An 18,219-nucleotide genomic window follows, 5' to 3' on the forward strand; every position below is an offset into this window, starting at 1 on the left:
ACCTCACTGTGTTTGAGCTCAGAATATGTCCTAAGAGTTACGAAAAATTGATGTCAAGAGTAATTGGATGGTAGTCTTGTGGATCACTTCTGCTATCCTTTCTTTAGACGATGTGACCTATGGTTACTACAAATTACAGGGCATGGTTTTTGTTTGAGGGGTCTACAATAGATTATACTTAGAAATGGGGTTAACTCAGCTGCAAATTCAGGACAGAGTCTAATAGGGATTCCATCAGACCCCTGGAGCTTTGTTCAATTTCAACAATTTCAGCTGTTTCTCAAAATCACTGACACTAATACTTATTTCACTCACCTTTTCAAATGGTACAGAATTAAATTTAGGCAATACTCCTGGGTTTTCCTTTGTAAGGAACACTCGCAAACAACACAGAATTAAACATTTCAGCTTTTGCTTTGCTACCCTCCATTTTGGAAACTGTCTCATTCGCTAGGGACTGTACACTAACTTTGGTGCCACTAACGGCCTTTACATATGATCCTTGGGGTTTTGTGAAAGATCATTTGACAAGATTCTGCTGTGGTAGCCACTGAAGGATTCATACATTGCTCTCTTGACTCCCAAACACATAGCCCTATGCCTTCTTATATACCTATTATGCAGTAGTCACTGTTTCTTTAGAAGTTTCTTTACTGTGACTGTGTACAATGGAGGGTCCCTCCCATTATGAACTTTCTACCGACTGATGGGGAACTTATATACAAGGAAACAGATTTTTCTCTAAAGTTTTCGTTACTTCAGGAGGTGAGTCTTGTGGTTGACAGATGGATCAAATTACGATTTTATTCCCACCACTGATACTGAGTCTTCCTCACACAATTTTGCATGCAGCTTCAATTTCCAACTGGGTAGATTTGAGTTTCTTGTCTACTGCTACAAATACACCACTTCAGTGTCCATTATGCTGTCCTTTCAATATGCACATAAACTTTCCTCAAAAATGCCACTGCTATAAAATCAGATTTTAATCAGCTTTCTCTGCCTAGAATTATGTGAACTTCACTGCTTTTCAAGAGTGCTTCACACTCTGGCATTTTGTTGCTGATGTTTTTACAGTTAATTAATAGGATTTTGATACTGTCACCCATGCCATATCTGGGTCTCCTACAGCTGTCTCCATCTAGACTGGATGGAGAGTTTTAGGAAGTTGCAGCCCAGCTTGTCACAGAATCTTCATAGCCTCTGATCCAGTCCTTCCACTTGGCTCACATCCAGGGAGCCACAATCAGTTTTGAGGCAATACTGCAAAATATGGCTTTGTTGAATCTCCGTGCACAACACTGGTCTTCTCAACTTTCTCTGCCACTCACTGTAATGATCCAAGTGTGACCTCAGTGCCCTGATTACAGGCATCATTTGTTCCAGTGTGTGACACAATCTGCAGATTATTGTGCACTGTTACTTCTGTGACTGTTAGAATAATCTTTTCAACATGCTGAATGAGACTTTCAGGCATAAACACTGAATGCTTTTGGTGTTCCCTTCCTGTTCCTTGCTGCCATTCCCTAAAGAGTACCATTACTTGTTGTATGTTTGAACTACTGATGATTAATAGACTCCTACCCTTTTGCACTTGACTCTTCTTGACACAGCACATAGCAGGGTTCCCAGCAGCTGAAGTAAATTTCTCTGGCTCAGTTTCAGTTTCAAAGGAAGACAGCATGTCGAACCAGTTGGTTAGGAGGACATCCTGAGTCCTCCCCCGGTCCCTCTCTAACCTGAACATAATCCCTATACCACCGCTGGCACACTAGTCCAGTTGCAATCAAGTGGACGAGTAGTGACAGACCCCATACTTCCTGCAGGGAGACAGGATTCACTGGAGAGGGTATTACTTGAAATATCTTTGGTAACTCTGGTACATGACTCATGGCATCTCACAGTAGGTGCCAATCATTTGACAGTAGTCAGGATGATTTCCAGCCACTTATGAACATCAACTAACTCATCCCGTGTTTTAGAACAACATTCACAGTGGGACTATATTGCGGCTGGGACAATGTTTTACTGGACAATAAACAAATATCTTTAAACAAAGCCTGCAGATTATCTTTTAATCTGTTGAGCTAAAATATGACTAATTCACTTTAACAATGTAGGTAACGAGAGAGTGTTACTTATCGTAAAGAAGACACATAAGGTTGCAGACAGGCACAAATAAGACACTTACTTAAAGCTTCCAGGCACAGCCTTCATCAGTACAAGAGAGACATACACCATTCACACACACAAGCAAGCACACCTCACACACACACGATCGCCAACTCCAGCATCTCGGACCAGAATGCAACTATCACGTAGATCACGTAGGATGGAAGCAGCAATCTGGAGGGGGTGGGGAAGGGGAAGGGGTAATAGTTTACGGCCTGGGGAGAGAGACAAACTGGCAGAGTGTGCATGGACTAGACTGCCAACAGGTGCAGTGTCAGGAGTTTGTGGGGCAGGGAGGTGGGAGAAAAAAAGGAGAGGAGTGGGGATAGACAAGTGGATGCATTGGTAGAGGGCTACAAATAAACAGGGTGGGAGATGAGAATGGGAAGGAGATAATAGGACAGAGAGGATGGAAACTGTTGGGTAGAGAGTTTGGGGGCAGTATGTTATTGTAGGTTGAGGTTGGGATAGTTACAGAGCAGAGAATGAGCTGTAAGGATAACACCCATCTGTGCAGTTCAGAAAAGCTGGTGGTGGAGGGATGGGGCAGGATAAACCTGTGACAGGAATGGAATAGAAAGTGCTGGGTGGGTGAATTGGGCAGGTTTTGCACCTGGGTCTTCCATAGGGATATTATCCTTGTGGCAAGAGGTTGGGATTAGGAGTGGCATAGAGGTGGACTAGGATGCTGTGGAGGTCAGGTGGGTGATGGAACACCACTTTAGGAAGGGTGGAAGTATCTCAGGTAGGACAGGATGTCCCTCATTTCAGGGCATGACAAAAGGTAATCAAAGCCATGCAAAGCATTTGGTTCAGTTGTTCCAATCCAGGGGTGGTACTGGGTAATGAAGTGGGTAATGAAGGGGACACTCCTTTGTGGCTGGTTCTTGGAGGTGGTGGGAGGATTGAGGATGAGAGGGAAAATGGCAGGGGAGATCTTTCTGTGGACTAGGTCTGATGGATAGAGCCTGTCTGTGAAGGCTTTGGTCTGGGGGATAGTGCCTGGCTGTGAAGGCATTTGTGAGACATTCAGCTTACTGAGCAGAGGACTTTTGTCACTGCAGATACACTGCCCCCCGGGTGGACAGGCTGTACGGGAGGGGATTTTTGGTGTGAAAGGGATGACAGATGTCAAAATGCAGGTATTGTTGGTGGTTGGCAGATTTAATGTGGACAGGGATGTGGATGGAGCAATCAGAGAGGAGAAGGTCAACATCTAGGAAGGTGGCACCCTGGGTTGAGGTAGACCATATGAAGCAGATGGGAGAGAAGGTGTTGAGGTTGTCTAGGAACAAAGAGTGTTTTGACCCTGTGTCCAGATCATGAAGATATCAATGGGTTTGGTGTTTTGGCAGGCTAGCAAGGTCTCCTCTAAATGGACCACAATAAGGCTGGCAAAGGAGGGTGCCATATGGGTGCCCATGGCTGTGCCATGGATTTGTTTATATACCTTCACTTCAAATGAGAAGTAGCTGTGAGTTTGGATAAAGTTAGTAAGTTGTTGAGGAATGAGGTAGTGAGTTTGGAGTCTGAAGGATGTTGGGAAAGGTATGGTTCAGTAGCAGTAAGACCATGGACATACGGGATATTGATGTATAGGGAGGTGGTGTCAACAGTGACGAGTAGGGGCATAGGAGGTAAAGGGGTAGGGATGCTGGAGAGTCATTGAAGGAAGTGGTTAGTGTCTTTGATGTGGGAGGTTAGATTATGGGCAATTGGTTGGAGGTGTCAGTCAATGAAGGCTGAAATTCTTTAGTGTGTGTGTGTGTGTGGGGGGGGGGGGGGGGGGGGGGGGAACAGTAACCAGCCACAATAGGGCAACCAGGATTGTTGGGTTGTGGATTTTGATGTCATAGGGGTGAGGAAGGAAATGGATTCAGGGGAGGTGTTCTGGGATCACTCTGGCAGAGTTTATAGGTGGAGGAATCAGTTAATTGGCGGAGACCTTCTGCAAGGGAGTCACAGTGGTTCATACTGTGGCAGCAGTAGGATGCCATCAGATTGGATAACTTATAGGGGTTGTGTCTGGAATGCTCCTCCAGATGCTGGAGAGGAAGGGAATCAATTTCAGTGATGTGATTTATGGAGTAGGGATTGCAGAGCAGTAGTTTCAGAGGGAGCAGAAGTGGTTGTGAGATGGTTGTGGGATGCTTGTGCCATGGATATTTCCCCCCCCCCCCCCCCCCCCCCCCCCCCCCGCTCCCCCCACTACCAGGTTTGTGAGCGCCAGGTATTGGCGTAATTTGAAAAGGTGTGGGTCACTGTGGAAGGAGGGGGTGGGATCCAGAGAAAGAAATCTTTACAGCTAGGCCATTTGGGGGGATTCCATAGTTTTGTCAGCATTTGAAAAACAGGATATGGGACTGCGTTTTAGCCATAGAAAAGGATACTTTTGTGAATGGTGCAGAAAGATGGAGCAAGGGTCCGTTGTGGAATGGATGGTGTAAAGGAAACGAGAATGATGTATAAATGGGCAAAATAGGTCTTGATGGTTGTGAGATTAGATTAGATTTACTTTCATTCCAATTGATCCGTAGTGAGGAGGTCCTCCAGGATGTAGAACATGTCAGAAAAACAATACATGACAAATATTTACATCTCAAACAAATAAGCTAATGAACCATTCCACAGGTCTCAAGTGGCATAGTCGTCATTTTTTAATGAATGCTATATGAAAGAATCATTTTACAAATACTAACACACGGAATTTAAAATAAAAAAGTTTTTTATTTATTTATAAGGTAATAAACGTGTAATACAACTACTAAATACTTATTTACAATGAACACATTACTGCACTGGAGAGAAGCTGGATAAGAGAAAAGACGCCTAAAGATGCATAAAAAATATGTAAAGACACGCAGAAACACGCACAGGCACGTCAAAATAAGTGCAAATACATGAAACCGCGTGAAACCATGTAAAAATAGGCACAACTATGTTAAAAAATACAGAAACGTGGGCGAAAAGGAGTGATGAGGTATGAGAGCGCATGTGTGTTGCGATAAGTAAAGGGAGAAGTAGGGGGAGGGGGGGGGGGGTTTGGGTTAGGTCGAGGATCAAAATTTCGTGTGGCACGAGCAGGTGTGGAAACTAAACAATGTAGAAAATAAAGCAGTAAAGTACGTCAGAATGAGGGATGAAGTGGAATCAATAGAAATAAATATAATTATAACTAACGGAGGAAAGGATCTGGGGCATTAGAAGCTGCATCAACAATCTGTGCCATCGGAAAGTGTGTGTTATGTGCGGATGATCGTTGAGACAGTACGGCTCGCAAGTGGATGCGGTTTAGAAGGCGGTGAATAAACACAGGAAAGTAGAGAAAGAAGAGACACTGAGGAGAGTAATGCTGCTATAGAGAAGAGTAACAAAGGAAAACATCACAGGGTTGTAGGATGGAAGAAAGCTGTTTGGCAAATCATAAATGGAAACTCCAGGTAGAAATATCAACAATGTAGGAAAAGACAGATTGCTTATTCTATGTTCCTTGACAGAGTGCTGCTTACCGTAAAGAGGACACGTCACCTTGCAGACAGGCGTGATTAAAAGACACATACTTAAATCTTTTGGCCACAGTCTTCATCAGTAAAAGAGAGACACACATTCAAACACACAAGCAAGCACATCTCACACACACCTTTAAGTAGTGAGATGTCTCTTAAGCCAACAGAATTAACTGTGGTAAAAACCACTTCCTAACTTTTTTATGTTATAGTCGCTAATAAATGAGAAAATTGTGTTAGCTGACAATAAATGTAAGTACTATAAACTCCTCTTGAAAGGTGAAGGTAGATGGTAATGCGATATGTTAGTTGACTATAAAAGTAAATCACAAAGATTGATTTGCTATGACATAAATTATTATCCACAACAGTTCTAACTCACAAGAATTTTCAAAAATACACTTTTGTAAATGTCTGGAAATTCTCAAAAGTAAACTGACTTCTCATGAAAATTGTACAATGAAGTCAGAGCACAATTGTTTATGAACATGGGTAGGCCAACTGTTGTCAAAATTTTCTAAATGAGAATTGAATTGAATTGAATTGAATTTTATTTGATCCTGTAAGATTACATTGTGTACAGTAAATGTACGTGTAATATAGGACATGTCAAAGTATTAACATTCTTTATCACTTATTTTTCTACACCTTTAGCTTACATTTTTACATCACTGATAATGAGTAACAATATATACAAATTTAATGGCATAAGGATTCTGCAACACTGTAAAACTCTTTTTCAATGAGATAGTCTTTAAGTTTCTTTGGAAAGTCATTGTGAAGTACACTATCTTGCAGGGTTTTGGGCAGACTTCTTAGTAGTCTGATACCAGAGTACTGGGATCCTTTTTCTAGCATTGCCAGTCGGTGGGGTATGCTCCATACTTCATTCTTCTTTCTTGTATTGTGGGTGTGTACACTAGCATTTGTAATCCAGTCCTCACTACCTTTTGTGATGTACATTATTGTTTTGTATATATACAACAATGAAAAAGTTAAGATACCTAAATTCTTGAAACAGTTTCTGCATGTTTCAGAGGTCTTTCTTCTTAAAATGGTCCTAATTGCTTTTTTTTGTAATGTGAACACTCATTTTGTCTCTTGTTTGTTTGAGTTTCCCCACACAGTCACTCCATACTGTAAGTATGGTTCGAAAAGTCCCTGATACACTGTACACAAAAGGTTCTTGTCTGAATACTGTGATAGCTGCATCATTAAGAATATGACAGAGCTCAGTTTCTTACAGACATTATTAATATGTTTTTTTCCATTTCAGTTCATTATCCACAAGAATACCTAAGTATCTAGCAGATTCTACTTCTTCCAGCCTTGTTCCATCAACCTCTAAATCCATGTCTACAGCATTTTCCTTGTTTTTAAACACTGCATACATAGTCTTTTTTAGATTTATAACCAGTTCATTTTCCAACAGCCATTGAGCTGTGACATTTGCAGATATGTATGCTCTTCTCTCAAGCTGTTCCATATTTTGGTCACTATTTAGTATTGTCATGTCATCAGCATACAATATTTTCTTTTCTTCCTCCTCAACACGTATATCATTAACAAATACATTAAATAACAATGGCCCCATTACTGAACCCTGCGGCACTCAATATTTGATGGATTTGGTTTCTGATTGGTACGAGTTTCCTAATGATACATACTGCTTGCGGTTGCACAAGTATGATTTTATCCATTCACCTGATTGCCCCCGAATGCCATAGTTGCTTAATTTTTGTATCAGCATTTCATGGTCAATGGTGTCAAATGCCTTTGAAAGATCCAGAAACATTGCAGAGACAACCTTTTTCTCATCTAAGGACTGTAAAATGTATTCTGTTAGACTGACAATTGCTGATTCTGTAGATTTACCCTTTCTGAAACCATGTTGTGAGGTCATGAGAATGTTATGTTTGTCCAAATAGTTAACTAATCTGGTATACATAAGCATTTCTAGGATTTTTGAGAAACCTGATATCAGTGAAACTGGTCTGTAGTTGTTGGGATCATCCTTACACCCTTTCTTGTACACTGGCACTACCTTCGTTATCTTCAGTTTTTCTGGAAAAATTGCATCTCTGAAAGAACAGTTTGCTATGTTCAGCAGTGGTGTTATTATCTCCTCACATACCAGCTTTATTATATGATTTGATATTTCATCATCACCAGCTGATTTCTTGGACTTCAGTTTCTGTATAGTTTTCCGCAATTCATCTTCCATGACTGGTCTTAAGAACATAGTACTGCATGATCTTTTTGGTACCTTAAAACCCTTCTGTTTTTTACGATTTCTTTCCAATTTTAGGTTTTCTACTACACTGATATAGTTATTATTCAGTATGTTTGCTATTTTCATACCATCTGTGACCACTGTGTTGTCTACTTTAATTTACCTAATACCTTCTTCTTTGTTTGACCCATCTTTTTCCTTTCTTTCAGCATTGATTGCATTCCAAGCTGCCTTTGCCTTGTTTTTTGAGTTTGCTATAGTGGTGTCAATTGCTCTTGCTTCTCTTATTGTTTTTCTATATTTCTTTTTTAACATTTTATAGTTTTTAGCTTCACCCATCCGTCTCACGTCCTGAAGCTTCCTTCGCTGTTCTAGTATTTCACTGGTAATCCACTGTGTTTGATCTTGCTGCCTTTCTTGTCTCTTTACTTTGGGAAATGCTACATTAAAATGGTACTTAATTGTTGAAATAAATGCATCATATTTTTCATTTACACTCTGGGTCTGTAGGGTTTCATTCCAGGTTTCCTTACTTAACATTGTTCTAAAGATGTTGATATTTTGTTCACTGATGATCCTAATTTCTTTGGTTGTTTGTTTTGGTTCTGATACTGTGTCATTACTTCTGCAAAAGCTGATTAGTTGTCCATGATGATCAGATATTTCTGTCTGAACTACATGTGACTCATAGTTACACATATTAGTAATTATGTTGTCAATAATTGTCTCACTTTGTGAAGTCACTCTTGTTGGTGCAGTTATTGTCACTTTCATGTTATGCTGTATTAACAATTCTTCAAAATCCTGTCTTATTTTTGTGCCTTTTCCCATGTCAATGTTGAAGTCTCCACATATAATAAGATTTCTCTTCATATTCATTCTCAATAAGCTAGCAACTTTTTTTAGAAAGATGCTAATATTGCCACATGGTGACCTGTACACACAAAACACTCTAAAATCCTCTGCCACTATACCAGTAACTTTCAATGTCTTTTTCTCTAGCTATGGGAAATGTAGCAGCTTCACTGTTTACATTCTTTGATAGAGTACCTGTTTTAATATATATACAAATGCCACCACCCATATATTTAGATCTGCAGAAGTAACTAGCTAGTTTGTAGTCCTTTATTGCCACATTATGTATTTTACTTATGCATAATATGTCTGGTCTTGCTTCACTCAGGAGTACTTCTGCTTCTAATTTTTTGTTACCAAAGTATTGAATATTTTGATGAAGTACTTTTATGTAATTTTTCTTTTGTTGGTTTACATGTTGTGAGCTGTATTCTGGGGCAAATTCTTTAGTATCATCTTTTTTTGTATGGTGCTTATATTTTTCTTTTCCAGCTGGAGTGTATGATTTTTCACTCCCTTCAGGCCGTATTAGTTTCCCTTGCATCTAATGATTTTGCAGACATCTGCAAACATTCTGATGACCGTTACAGACCCCAGTCTATTTAAATGCAAGCCATCCTTCGCTAGTGAGTTTTCACATAGGAATTTGTTTGGGTCTATAAAAATTGCCCCAAGACGATCACATTGTTCTTTAAGAGCACAGTTTATTTTGGCAATATATTTTTCACTCACCAACCTTCTGTTTATGATTCCGCTAAGTATCAGATGAGGCCCTGCATACATATTTCTTGCAGAACGAATCATGTTTCTTGTTTCGCTTGCCATTTCTTCCTCACTGCTGCTCCTTAACGAATTCGTTCCAACATGTATAAACACACCATTATAGTTATGTCTGGTTTCAGAATCTGGTTCTGTAGTATCTTGTCTTGCATTTACCATATTTTTAAAATGTTTACCGAGTTGATGCATTCTAATACCAGGTCGTACGTTGATCTTGCAATTGGGGACAGCGATATTCTTCAGCAGCAAATCGCCAATTATTAAAAAGTCATTTTCCTTTTGTTGCGTATCTGTCGCCTTGTTTTTCCTTTTGCTGTATGTCACCACCTTCCACTTATATTTATCTTCCGGTTTTTGGCATACTGAGTTTACCAAGACATCAACGGGAACACTTGAAATGTTGTTTTTAAAGTACGATCAGTCATTCGTATTTTCGCGAACTTCTTGCTTTTACACACACACGACTTCTTTTCTTGTATTAATTTATCGTTTTCTTTCTCGATGGTTGAAAGTTCAGTTTTTAATGCCTCAATGTCACTTCATAGTAACTTCATAATTTCGTTTTTTGTATCAACTGCACTTACAAGATCGGCCGTTTTGTCACGTAAACAACCATGACATGTCCACGGAAAATCATCGCTGATGAACTTTAGATTTACAATTTAAGTTTGGGCCTAGGCCTACAATTGATGATAACACGAGGGTCACTCCAAAAGAAATGCACACTATTTTTGTAAAAATACAGTTTTCATTCTGCATGTGTGGAAGATTTACATTGTGCAGATACATCCTTCCCACTTGTTTTCAAACTTAGTTCAACTTGTTCCCATGAGTGGTGCTGTCACAGCATGTCTTCAAGATGGCTGCTACACTTGATGTTCGTCAGAAGCAACATGCTGTCATAGAATTCCTGTGCTGTGAAAATGAGACAGTGGGAAACATCCACAAGAGGTTGAAAAAGGTGTATGGAGATGCTGCTGTTAATCACAGTACAATTATTTGGTGGGCAAGCAGGTTACGTGATGAAAGCGGCAATATTGAGGATTGTCCTTGCGGTGGCAGGCCTCGTACTGCACACAGTCCAGACAATGTGCTGAGAGTTAACAAATTGGTGACTGCTGACAGGCGCATCACAGTGAACAAATTGTCACGATATTTTGGGATAGGAGAAGGAAGTTTTTGCAGAATACTGAAAATGTTGGTGTTAAAGAAGGTTTGTGCCAGGTGGGTTCCAAGGATGTTGACAGTGGCTCACAAAGAAACAAGAAAAATCGTATGCAATGAGCTTTTGGAACAGTACAGGAATGTTGGAGATGAATTTCTTGGAAGAATTGTGACAGGTGATGAAACATGGCTCCATCATTTTTCACAGAGACAAAGAGGCAGTCAATGGAGTGGCATCATGCAAATTCACCCAAGAAAAAAATTTAAAACCACACCTTCTGCAGGAAAGTTATGGCTATGGTGCTTTTCAATTCCGAAGGACTCTTGCTTGTGGGCCTCATGCCAAGTATTCTAATGCATATGTGATGACACTGAAGAAACTTCAAGCTCAACTGAGTCGTGTTCAACAACATCGGCAAAAGCAGGATGTTTTGCTGTTGCACGACAATGCACGGCCACATGTCAGTCAAAAAACCATGGGAGCGATCACAAAACTCAGATGGACAACACTGAAACACCCACCTTACAGTCCTGACCTGGCTCCATGTGACTATCATCTCTTTGGGAAACTGAAAAACTCTCTTCGTGGAACAAGGTTTGAAGATGAAGACTCCCTTGTGCACACTGCCAAACAGTGGCTCCAACAGGTTGGTCCAGAATTTTACTATGTGAGTATACAGGCACTGGTTCCAAGATGGCATAAGGCAGTTGAGAGGGATGGAAATTATGTGGAGAAATGAAAATATTGTTCCTAAAGCATGTATCTACACACTGTAAAACTTTCAAACATGTAGAATAAAAGATGGATTTTTTAAAAAATAGTGTGCATGTCTTTTGGAGTGACCCTCATAGTATCAGTATGAGTTTATTGCGGCATTTACAAATGTTCAAAGTTTTGCAATATATCACAATACAAATTTGCATTGACACAATCAATGAGAGGTGATGCAAAACCGATGCGAACAGGAAAATATTTGAATCTAGAATTTGGCATACAAATACGGCACATGCACTTGCATACAAAATATAATTCGGAAGTCAGCTTTCATACATATGATAAATAAATGTGCAAATTGCATGGAGTTTTAGTCATAATGTGTGAGCATAAAACTTATGCCAAACCTCTGGGAACGGTTGATGTCAGCACACATTTCCTGACAGCTTTAATCATTCTGTAGTAACACTCATCTATAATACTGCAGATGGGAAATGAGCTTTGATTACAGGTCTATTTCACTCCTTCCAGCCTTTTCAAACTTTTTTGAGAACGTGGTGCATGTTAGAATATTGTCTCATTTTTCAGAGCAGAAATTGTTAATTACCTCTCTACTGGTATTCATAAAAGTTTCCTCATGTAGGCAACTATCTCTCAACTAGACAAGAGCTGATGAGACAAAATTATTATGATCACTGCCCACAATGAGATTGCTTGCTATCTGATGATGTTTTTGGCATGTGTTGCAGTAAGGAAAGTATATAAACAAAGCAGTGATGAATGGAGACTCATTCTAGTGATGATACAGGTCATAAATGAAATCCACCAAGATAAATGAATTTGACAAGGGGCAGATTGTTATGAGCTGGTACCTGGTAATGAACATCTTATAAACAGTGAATCTGGTTAAATGTTCTCATGCTACTATCGTGAGTATCTATGGAAGGTAGATGAAGGACGTTGGAAACATGGAAGTCAAAGGCATGAACACTATTTATATCTGGATAGGCAGCAATCTGTAACAGACCTGATGACAGTACAATGCTAGTGATGGCACAAGTGTTTCAAAGCACACCTTTGGCATGTGTAATCCCATGTTGATCCCATAACTGAAGTGTGCATGGGATCACAGAGATTGGACAATGGATCAGTGAAAACATGGTGCTTGGTTGGATGAATCACATTTGTTGTTACACCAGGTTGATTGTCATACACCATTATCCAGTGGAGTGGCTGCTTGAAACATGCACCACACCACAGACACATGCTGGTGGAGGTGGTATTATGCTGTGGGGGACATTTGTCTGGGGCCCTTGTGAGCTGTGGTAGTAATCAAAGGCACCATGACAGCTGTGGATTACATCAACACTGTTGCAGAGCACCAGCATTCCTTCATGCTTGATGTCTTCCCTGAAGATGAAGGCATTTTCCACCAAGATAACTGTCTGCATGGTAAGGCCAGAATCATGTTACAGTGGTTTGAGGGTATGACAGTGAATCTCCATGCGCACAATCCACTGTAATTTATGAAAATTGCATGACCTGCGTAGACATCCTGTGCTACATGGTGCCAGCTGGTCATAATGGTTTGTCTCATTACTGTTACACTGTTGGAATATTCTGTTTCATGCTTGTGATTGTGTTGACCACAAATTCTTCTTGCCCAGCTCTAATGTTGTTGCATGAATGACAAACCTCTTTCATGGACAAGTCTCACCTTCATAACAAAAAGCAGAGAGTCACATTGACAGACTTAAATGAGGGAACATAAAGTGTTGGATTTTATCAGGATTGATACAGGATCTGCTCTTGTTGTAAATCATCTGAGCTTCGTAAGATAAGCTTGAGTTCAGAACCTTGATTAGTATGCTTACATCATCAGCAGAGATTACAATTTTTGAATCATTATTTAAAATCACTGGAAGACCATTTACATAGGTCTTCCAGTGATTTTAAATAATGATTCAAAAATTGTAATCTCTGCTGATGATGTAAGCATACTAATCAAGGTTCTGAACTCAAGCTTATCTTACGAAGCTCAGATGATTGCCGAACAGGCTTGTAAAAGGTTCACAGCAAACAGTTTGTCTTAATCTCATACATACTCATATGATATGATTTCAGACCAGCAAAATTACGTGTTAGCACTAGAAGTACATATTAATACTCTTGCACTAAATGAAATACTACATAAAATTCCTTCATGTTCACCTAGATGACAAAAGAAAATTTTAATTACTTGGAATAAGCTGTTTATTCACTTGCAGTTATCTCTACTTAGTAAGATAATTTAATCGTTGTATCTTATTCACATTCTGTCTGTATCTCAGATATGTATTCTGCTATGTGAAGTATATACCACAAAATTTTAATTACTTGCAATAAGCTGTTTATTCACTTGTAGGTATTTCTACTTAGTAAGATAATTTAACTATTGTATGTTATTCATATTCTGACTGCATCTCTTATATGTATTCAGCTGTGTGTAGTATGTACCACCACTGTAATCTCTCATCACACACCACCTTTTTATATTTTGTCTACAAATCCTATATTTATTCTGCTATGTGAGTTATGTACCATTACCATCATCTCTCATCATACACCGTCTCAACATAATTTTCAAATTGACTTGTCCTATATCGTGATGTGCTTTACTGTACAAATTGTATGATATACAGGACCAATACTAATAAATAAATAAAAATAAACAAATAAATAAAAGTAAAAATGGAGTTAACACAGAGAGAAACTAATCATGAGGCCCTATGTAGAATGTTTTGCTCTTCGAGACTCCCTGTCACCTTATGGAATTATCTTCTAGAGCAGTACACCAGAAGCAAGTAAAGTGCTTATTCATAATAAATGGGAAGTATGACTATTGTGGAAAGTAAATAGCTGCACATTATAGGTCTCTTTAAGGACCTTGGAATATTTGCACTCCACTCATTTCCCAGTGCATTTACTCCTTAATAGTGTTTCTTACTGATCTTGAAAACAAGTTTCAGGTGTATCACAATACAGAACATAAAAAATTCTTAATTGTTACCTTCTTGTATACAGTGAGAGTGGAGTTATGTACTTTGATGAAAAAGTATTCCTCAAGCTCCCATCTAGCAGGAATCAAAAAACTGGGAATGCGAATCAGTTCAAAGGAAACTGCCTTGAGAAACAAGGAAAAAATTCGTTTCATTTTGTTGATATAATGTTTCACCAAGAACCTACAGTGTGTAATGTAAATTGAAGTGTGTTGTTCTTTGTTAATACAGGAGCACAGGTTGTATCGAATCAGCCCATGTTTCTCAGAAGATTTTGCTGCCAGATTACAAAGAAGCACATAGTGATGGGCCGTACACCAAAAAGTATTGGGATAATTTCAGAGAAATTCATCTCAAGAAACTGAAAGCAGAAAACATCACATTACATGTAGAGGTTCAGAAGGGCCTCTTTTTAGACACACCACATTATCTTCAACCACTTATTACAAATACAACATTTAAAAGATTAGTTTTAATAAATACAAACTTAACCAACTTTGCAATGAGTGAACAGCAGAAGATGGAAGAATTAAAATTAGTGGGCTCAGAACTTAGCACTGATGAAGCAGGTATGTGTTATTTGCTATTGGTAATACAAGAGTGATTCAGAAAGTAATGTAACTAGATTAATCACTGAAAAACTCCATTCCAAGATACTTAACTGATGTAAAACAAATATAAACAATTTGCTATTCAAACAGACCCAGAGGAGAGATGATTCAGAGGCTTTCATCTCTAGTGCCACAATTTGTGCGTGCTGTTAAGTGATTGTAGTTGGACACTCATGCAGCAACATGTGGGTCATATTTTGGAAATTGCTCCCTGTAATAACCCCAGTGAATCACTATTTGGCTCTCTTGTCAAGACAATTGAAATACATAATTGTGTATGGTCCCAATAAATCATCATCATTATTTTTCCAATGTTAAAGCAGTTCTGATGTTTTTAGGTGATATGGAAAAAATATGTTTCTATGGAAAAAAATGTGTTTCTTGCTTTACCTTTAGAATTGTATGGTGCATTGATCTATCACTTCCTACAATGCTGTAGTGCAGGATTGGCTTTTCTGTCACATTGAACTGTGCCAAATGCATGATACATAGTCCCTCTCAAGCAGATTTTCAATCTTCTGTGAGCTGCCATGCTAACCAGTATAAATATGTCTTGCATTGACTGATTAGCACACAAATACTGGTAGGAAGATGGACACTTCATCAGTAATACCATCAAGTAAAATGCAATGATTTTCATAAATCAGAATTCATATGTGGCATCTGTGATTCATAGTCACTCACATAACTGCTCATCACACACATTTTTCCAGTCTTTATCAAGCCTTCTTCATGAAGCTTACTCTGATTTATTGAGATTATATTAGTAGCATGCAGCTCAAGTGAACTGTATCATTCAGTGCACATCTATGTTTGTATTTCCATGACATCAGTAATTTCATAATTAATGGCAAAGATCTAATGCTATGATCATCTGATGTGGCTGTAATAGGAATTTCAAAGAGCCAAGGATAATAATAGAGATTTGAAAGAACCAAGAGACTCTATGAGTTATTGTGATCTATTTTCTGAACCGCACTTGTACCTTTATTTACAGGTAGATAACTGCTGAGTGTTGCCTGGTTACTTACCTATCCCAATCCTTTATTAAGCAAGATGGTGGATCCTATCTGTGTTTGTGTAAAATCTCAGTAATGTTATGTGGATGATTTTAAAAGTATAAATGCAGCATACAAATCTCAGGGTAAAATATTCTACATATTCAAGATAATATTATTGCATATAAATGCAGATGTAAAGATATATGAATACAGAAAGATGAATGATTTCTCTCTCTATCTCTCTCTCTCTCTCTCTCTCTCTCTCTCTCTCTCTCTCTCAAACACACACACACACACACACACACACACACACACACACACAAGATGGAGAAAACTGCAGTCAAGTCAGATTAGATTAGATTAGATTAATACTAGTTCCATGGATCATGAATACGATATTTCGTAATGATGTGGAACGAGTCAAATTTTCCAATACATGCCATAATTAGGTTAATTTAACAACATACTTAAGTTAATATAACAACTTTATTTTTTGTGTTTTTTTATTTTTTTTTTATTTTTTTAATATTTTTTTTCTTAATTTATATCTAAAAGTTCCTCTATGGAGTAGAAGGAGTTGTCATTCAGAAATTCTTTTAATTTCTTCTTAAATACTTGTTGGTTATCTGTCAGACTTTTGATACTATTTGGTAAGTGACCAAAGACTTTAGTGCCAGTATAATTCACCCCTTTCTGTGCCAAAGTTAGATTTAATCTTGAATAGTGAAGATCGTCCTTTCTCCTAGTATTGTAGTTATGCACACTGCTATTACTTTTGAATTGGGTTTGGTTGTTAATAACAAATTTCATAAGAGAGTATATATACTGAGAAGCTACTGTGAATATCCCTAGATCCTTAAATAAATGTCTGCAGGATGATCTTGGGTGGGCTCCAGCTATTATTCTGATTACACGCTTCTGTGCAATAAATACTTTATTCCTCAGTGATGAATTACCCCAAAATATGATGCCATATGAAAGCAATGAGTGAAAATAGGCGTAGTAAGCTAATTTACTAAGCTGTTTATCACCAAAATTTGCAATGACCCTTATTGCATAAGTAGCTGAACTCAAAAGTTTCAGCAGATCATCAATGTGTTTCTTCCAATTTAATCTCTCATCAATGGACATACCTAAAAATTTGGAATATTCTACCTTAGCTATATGCTTCTGATTAAGGTCTATATTTATTAATGGCGTCATACCATTCACTGTACGGAACTGTATGTACTGTGTCTTATCAAAATTCAGTGAGAGTCCGTTTACAAGGAACCACTTAGTAATTTTCTGAAAGACAGTATTGACAATTTCATCAGTTAATTCTTGTTTGTCAGGTGTGATTACTATACTCGTATCATCAGCAAAGAGAACTAACTTTGCCTCTTCATGAATATAGAATGGCAAGTCATTAATATATAATAAGAACAACAAAGGACCCAAGACTGACCCTTGTGGAACCCCATTCTTGATAGTTCCCCAGTTTGAGGAAAGTGCTGATCTTTGCATGTTACGAGAACTACTTATTTCAACTTCCTGCACTCTTCCAGTTAAGTACGAATTAAACCATTTGTGCACTGTCCCACTCATGCCACAATACTTGAGCTTGTCTAGCAGAATTTCATGATTTACACAATCAAAAGCCTTTGAGAGATCACAAAAAATCCCAATGGGAGGTGTTCGGTTATTCAGATCATTCAAAATTTGACTGGTGAAAGCATATATGGCATTTTCTGTTGAAAAACTTTGAGCACTTTGTTCAGAAATACTAATACAGCACAAAAAAATAATAGCTTTGTACATTTATTTTCCTGAAATTTGTGCAATCAGCTAAGTTTGTAAAACTTTTCTTGGGTAGGAGAAGCACAAGCAGCGATTTCCAGTCTTTAATAAAACTTAGTTGTATGTTTTCTTTCCCAGAACAGTATCACTGCCCTGAGGTAGCTCGACTAACCTCTCTGGATCTGCAGTTAGTTCGCTCTGATTGATGTTTGTGACAACATGTTTTATACCTTGTAGGATGATAAAATTATTTGTATGGACTCATATGACCTTTTAGTTATTGTTATACATAACTACTATCCTGAGTACCATATTTCCTGTAGTATTTTTATTCCTCTTTCTCAGCTTTTTTCTTTTGCATTGTT

General features: G+C 38.4%; 1 protein-coding gene across 1 annotated transcript in view; it reads left to right on the forward strand.

Annotated features, from left to right (window-relative positions):
* The window catches only part of LOC124777775 (toll-like receptor 2 type-2), a 178,243-nt gene that overhangs the window by 121,822 nt on the left and 38,202 nt on the right, over window positions 1-18,219 (forward strand). The window contains exon 4 of the mRNA XM_047253285.1: window positions 14,695-15,032. Within this exon, the coding sequence (XP_047109241.1) occupies window positions 14,695-15,032 (338 nt within the window). The remainder of the gene's footprint in view (window positions 1-14,694; window positions 15,033-18,219) is intronic.

The sequence above is a fragment of the Schistocerca piceifrons genome, chromosome 2 (genome assembly GCF_021461385.2).
Source record: "Schistocerca piceifrons isolate TAMUIC-IGC-003096 chromosome 2, iqSchPice1.1, whole genome shotgun sequence".
Lineage (NCBI taxonomy): Eukaryota > Metazoa > Arthropoda > Insecta > Orthoptera > Acrididae > Schistocerca > Schistocerca piceifrons.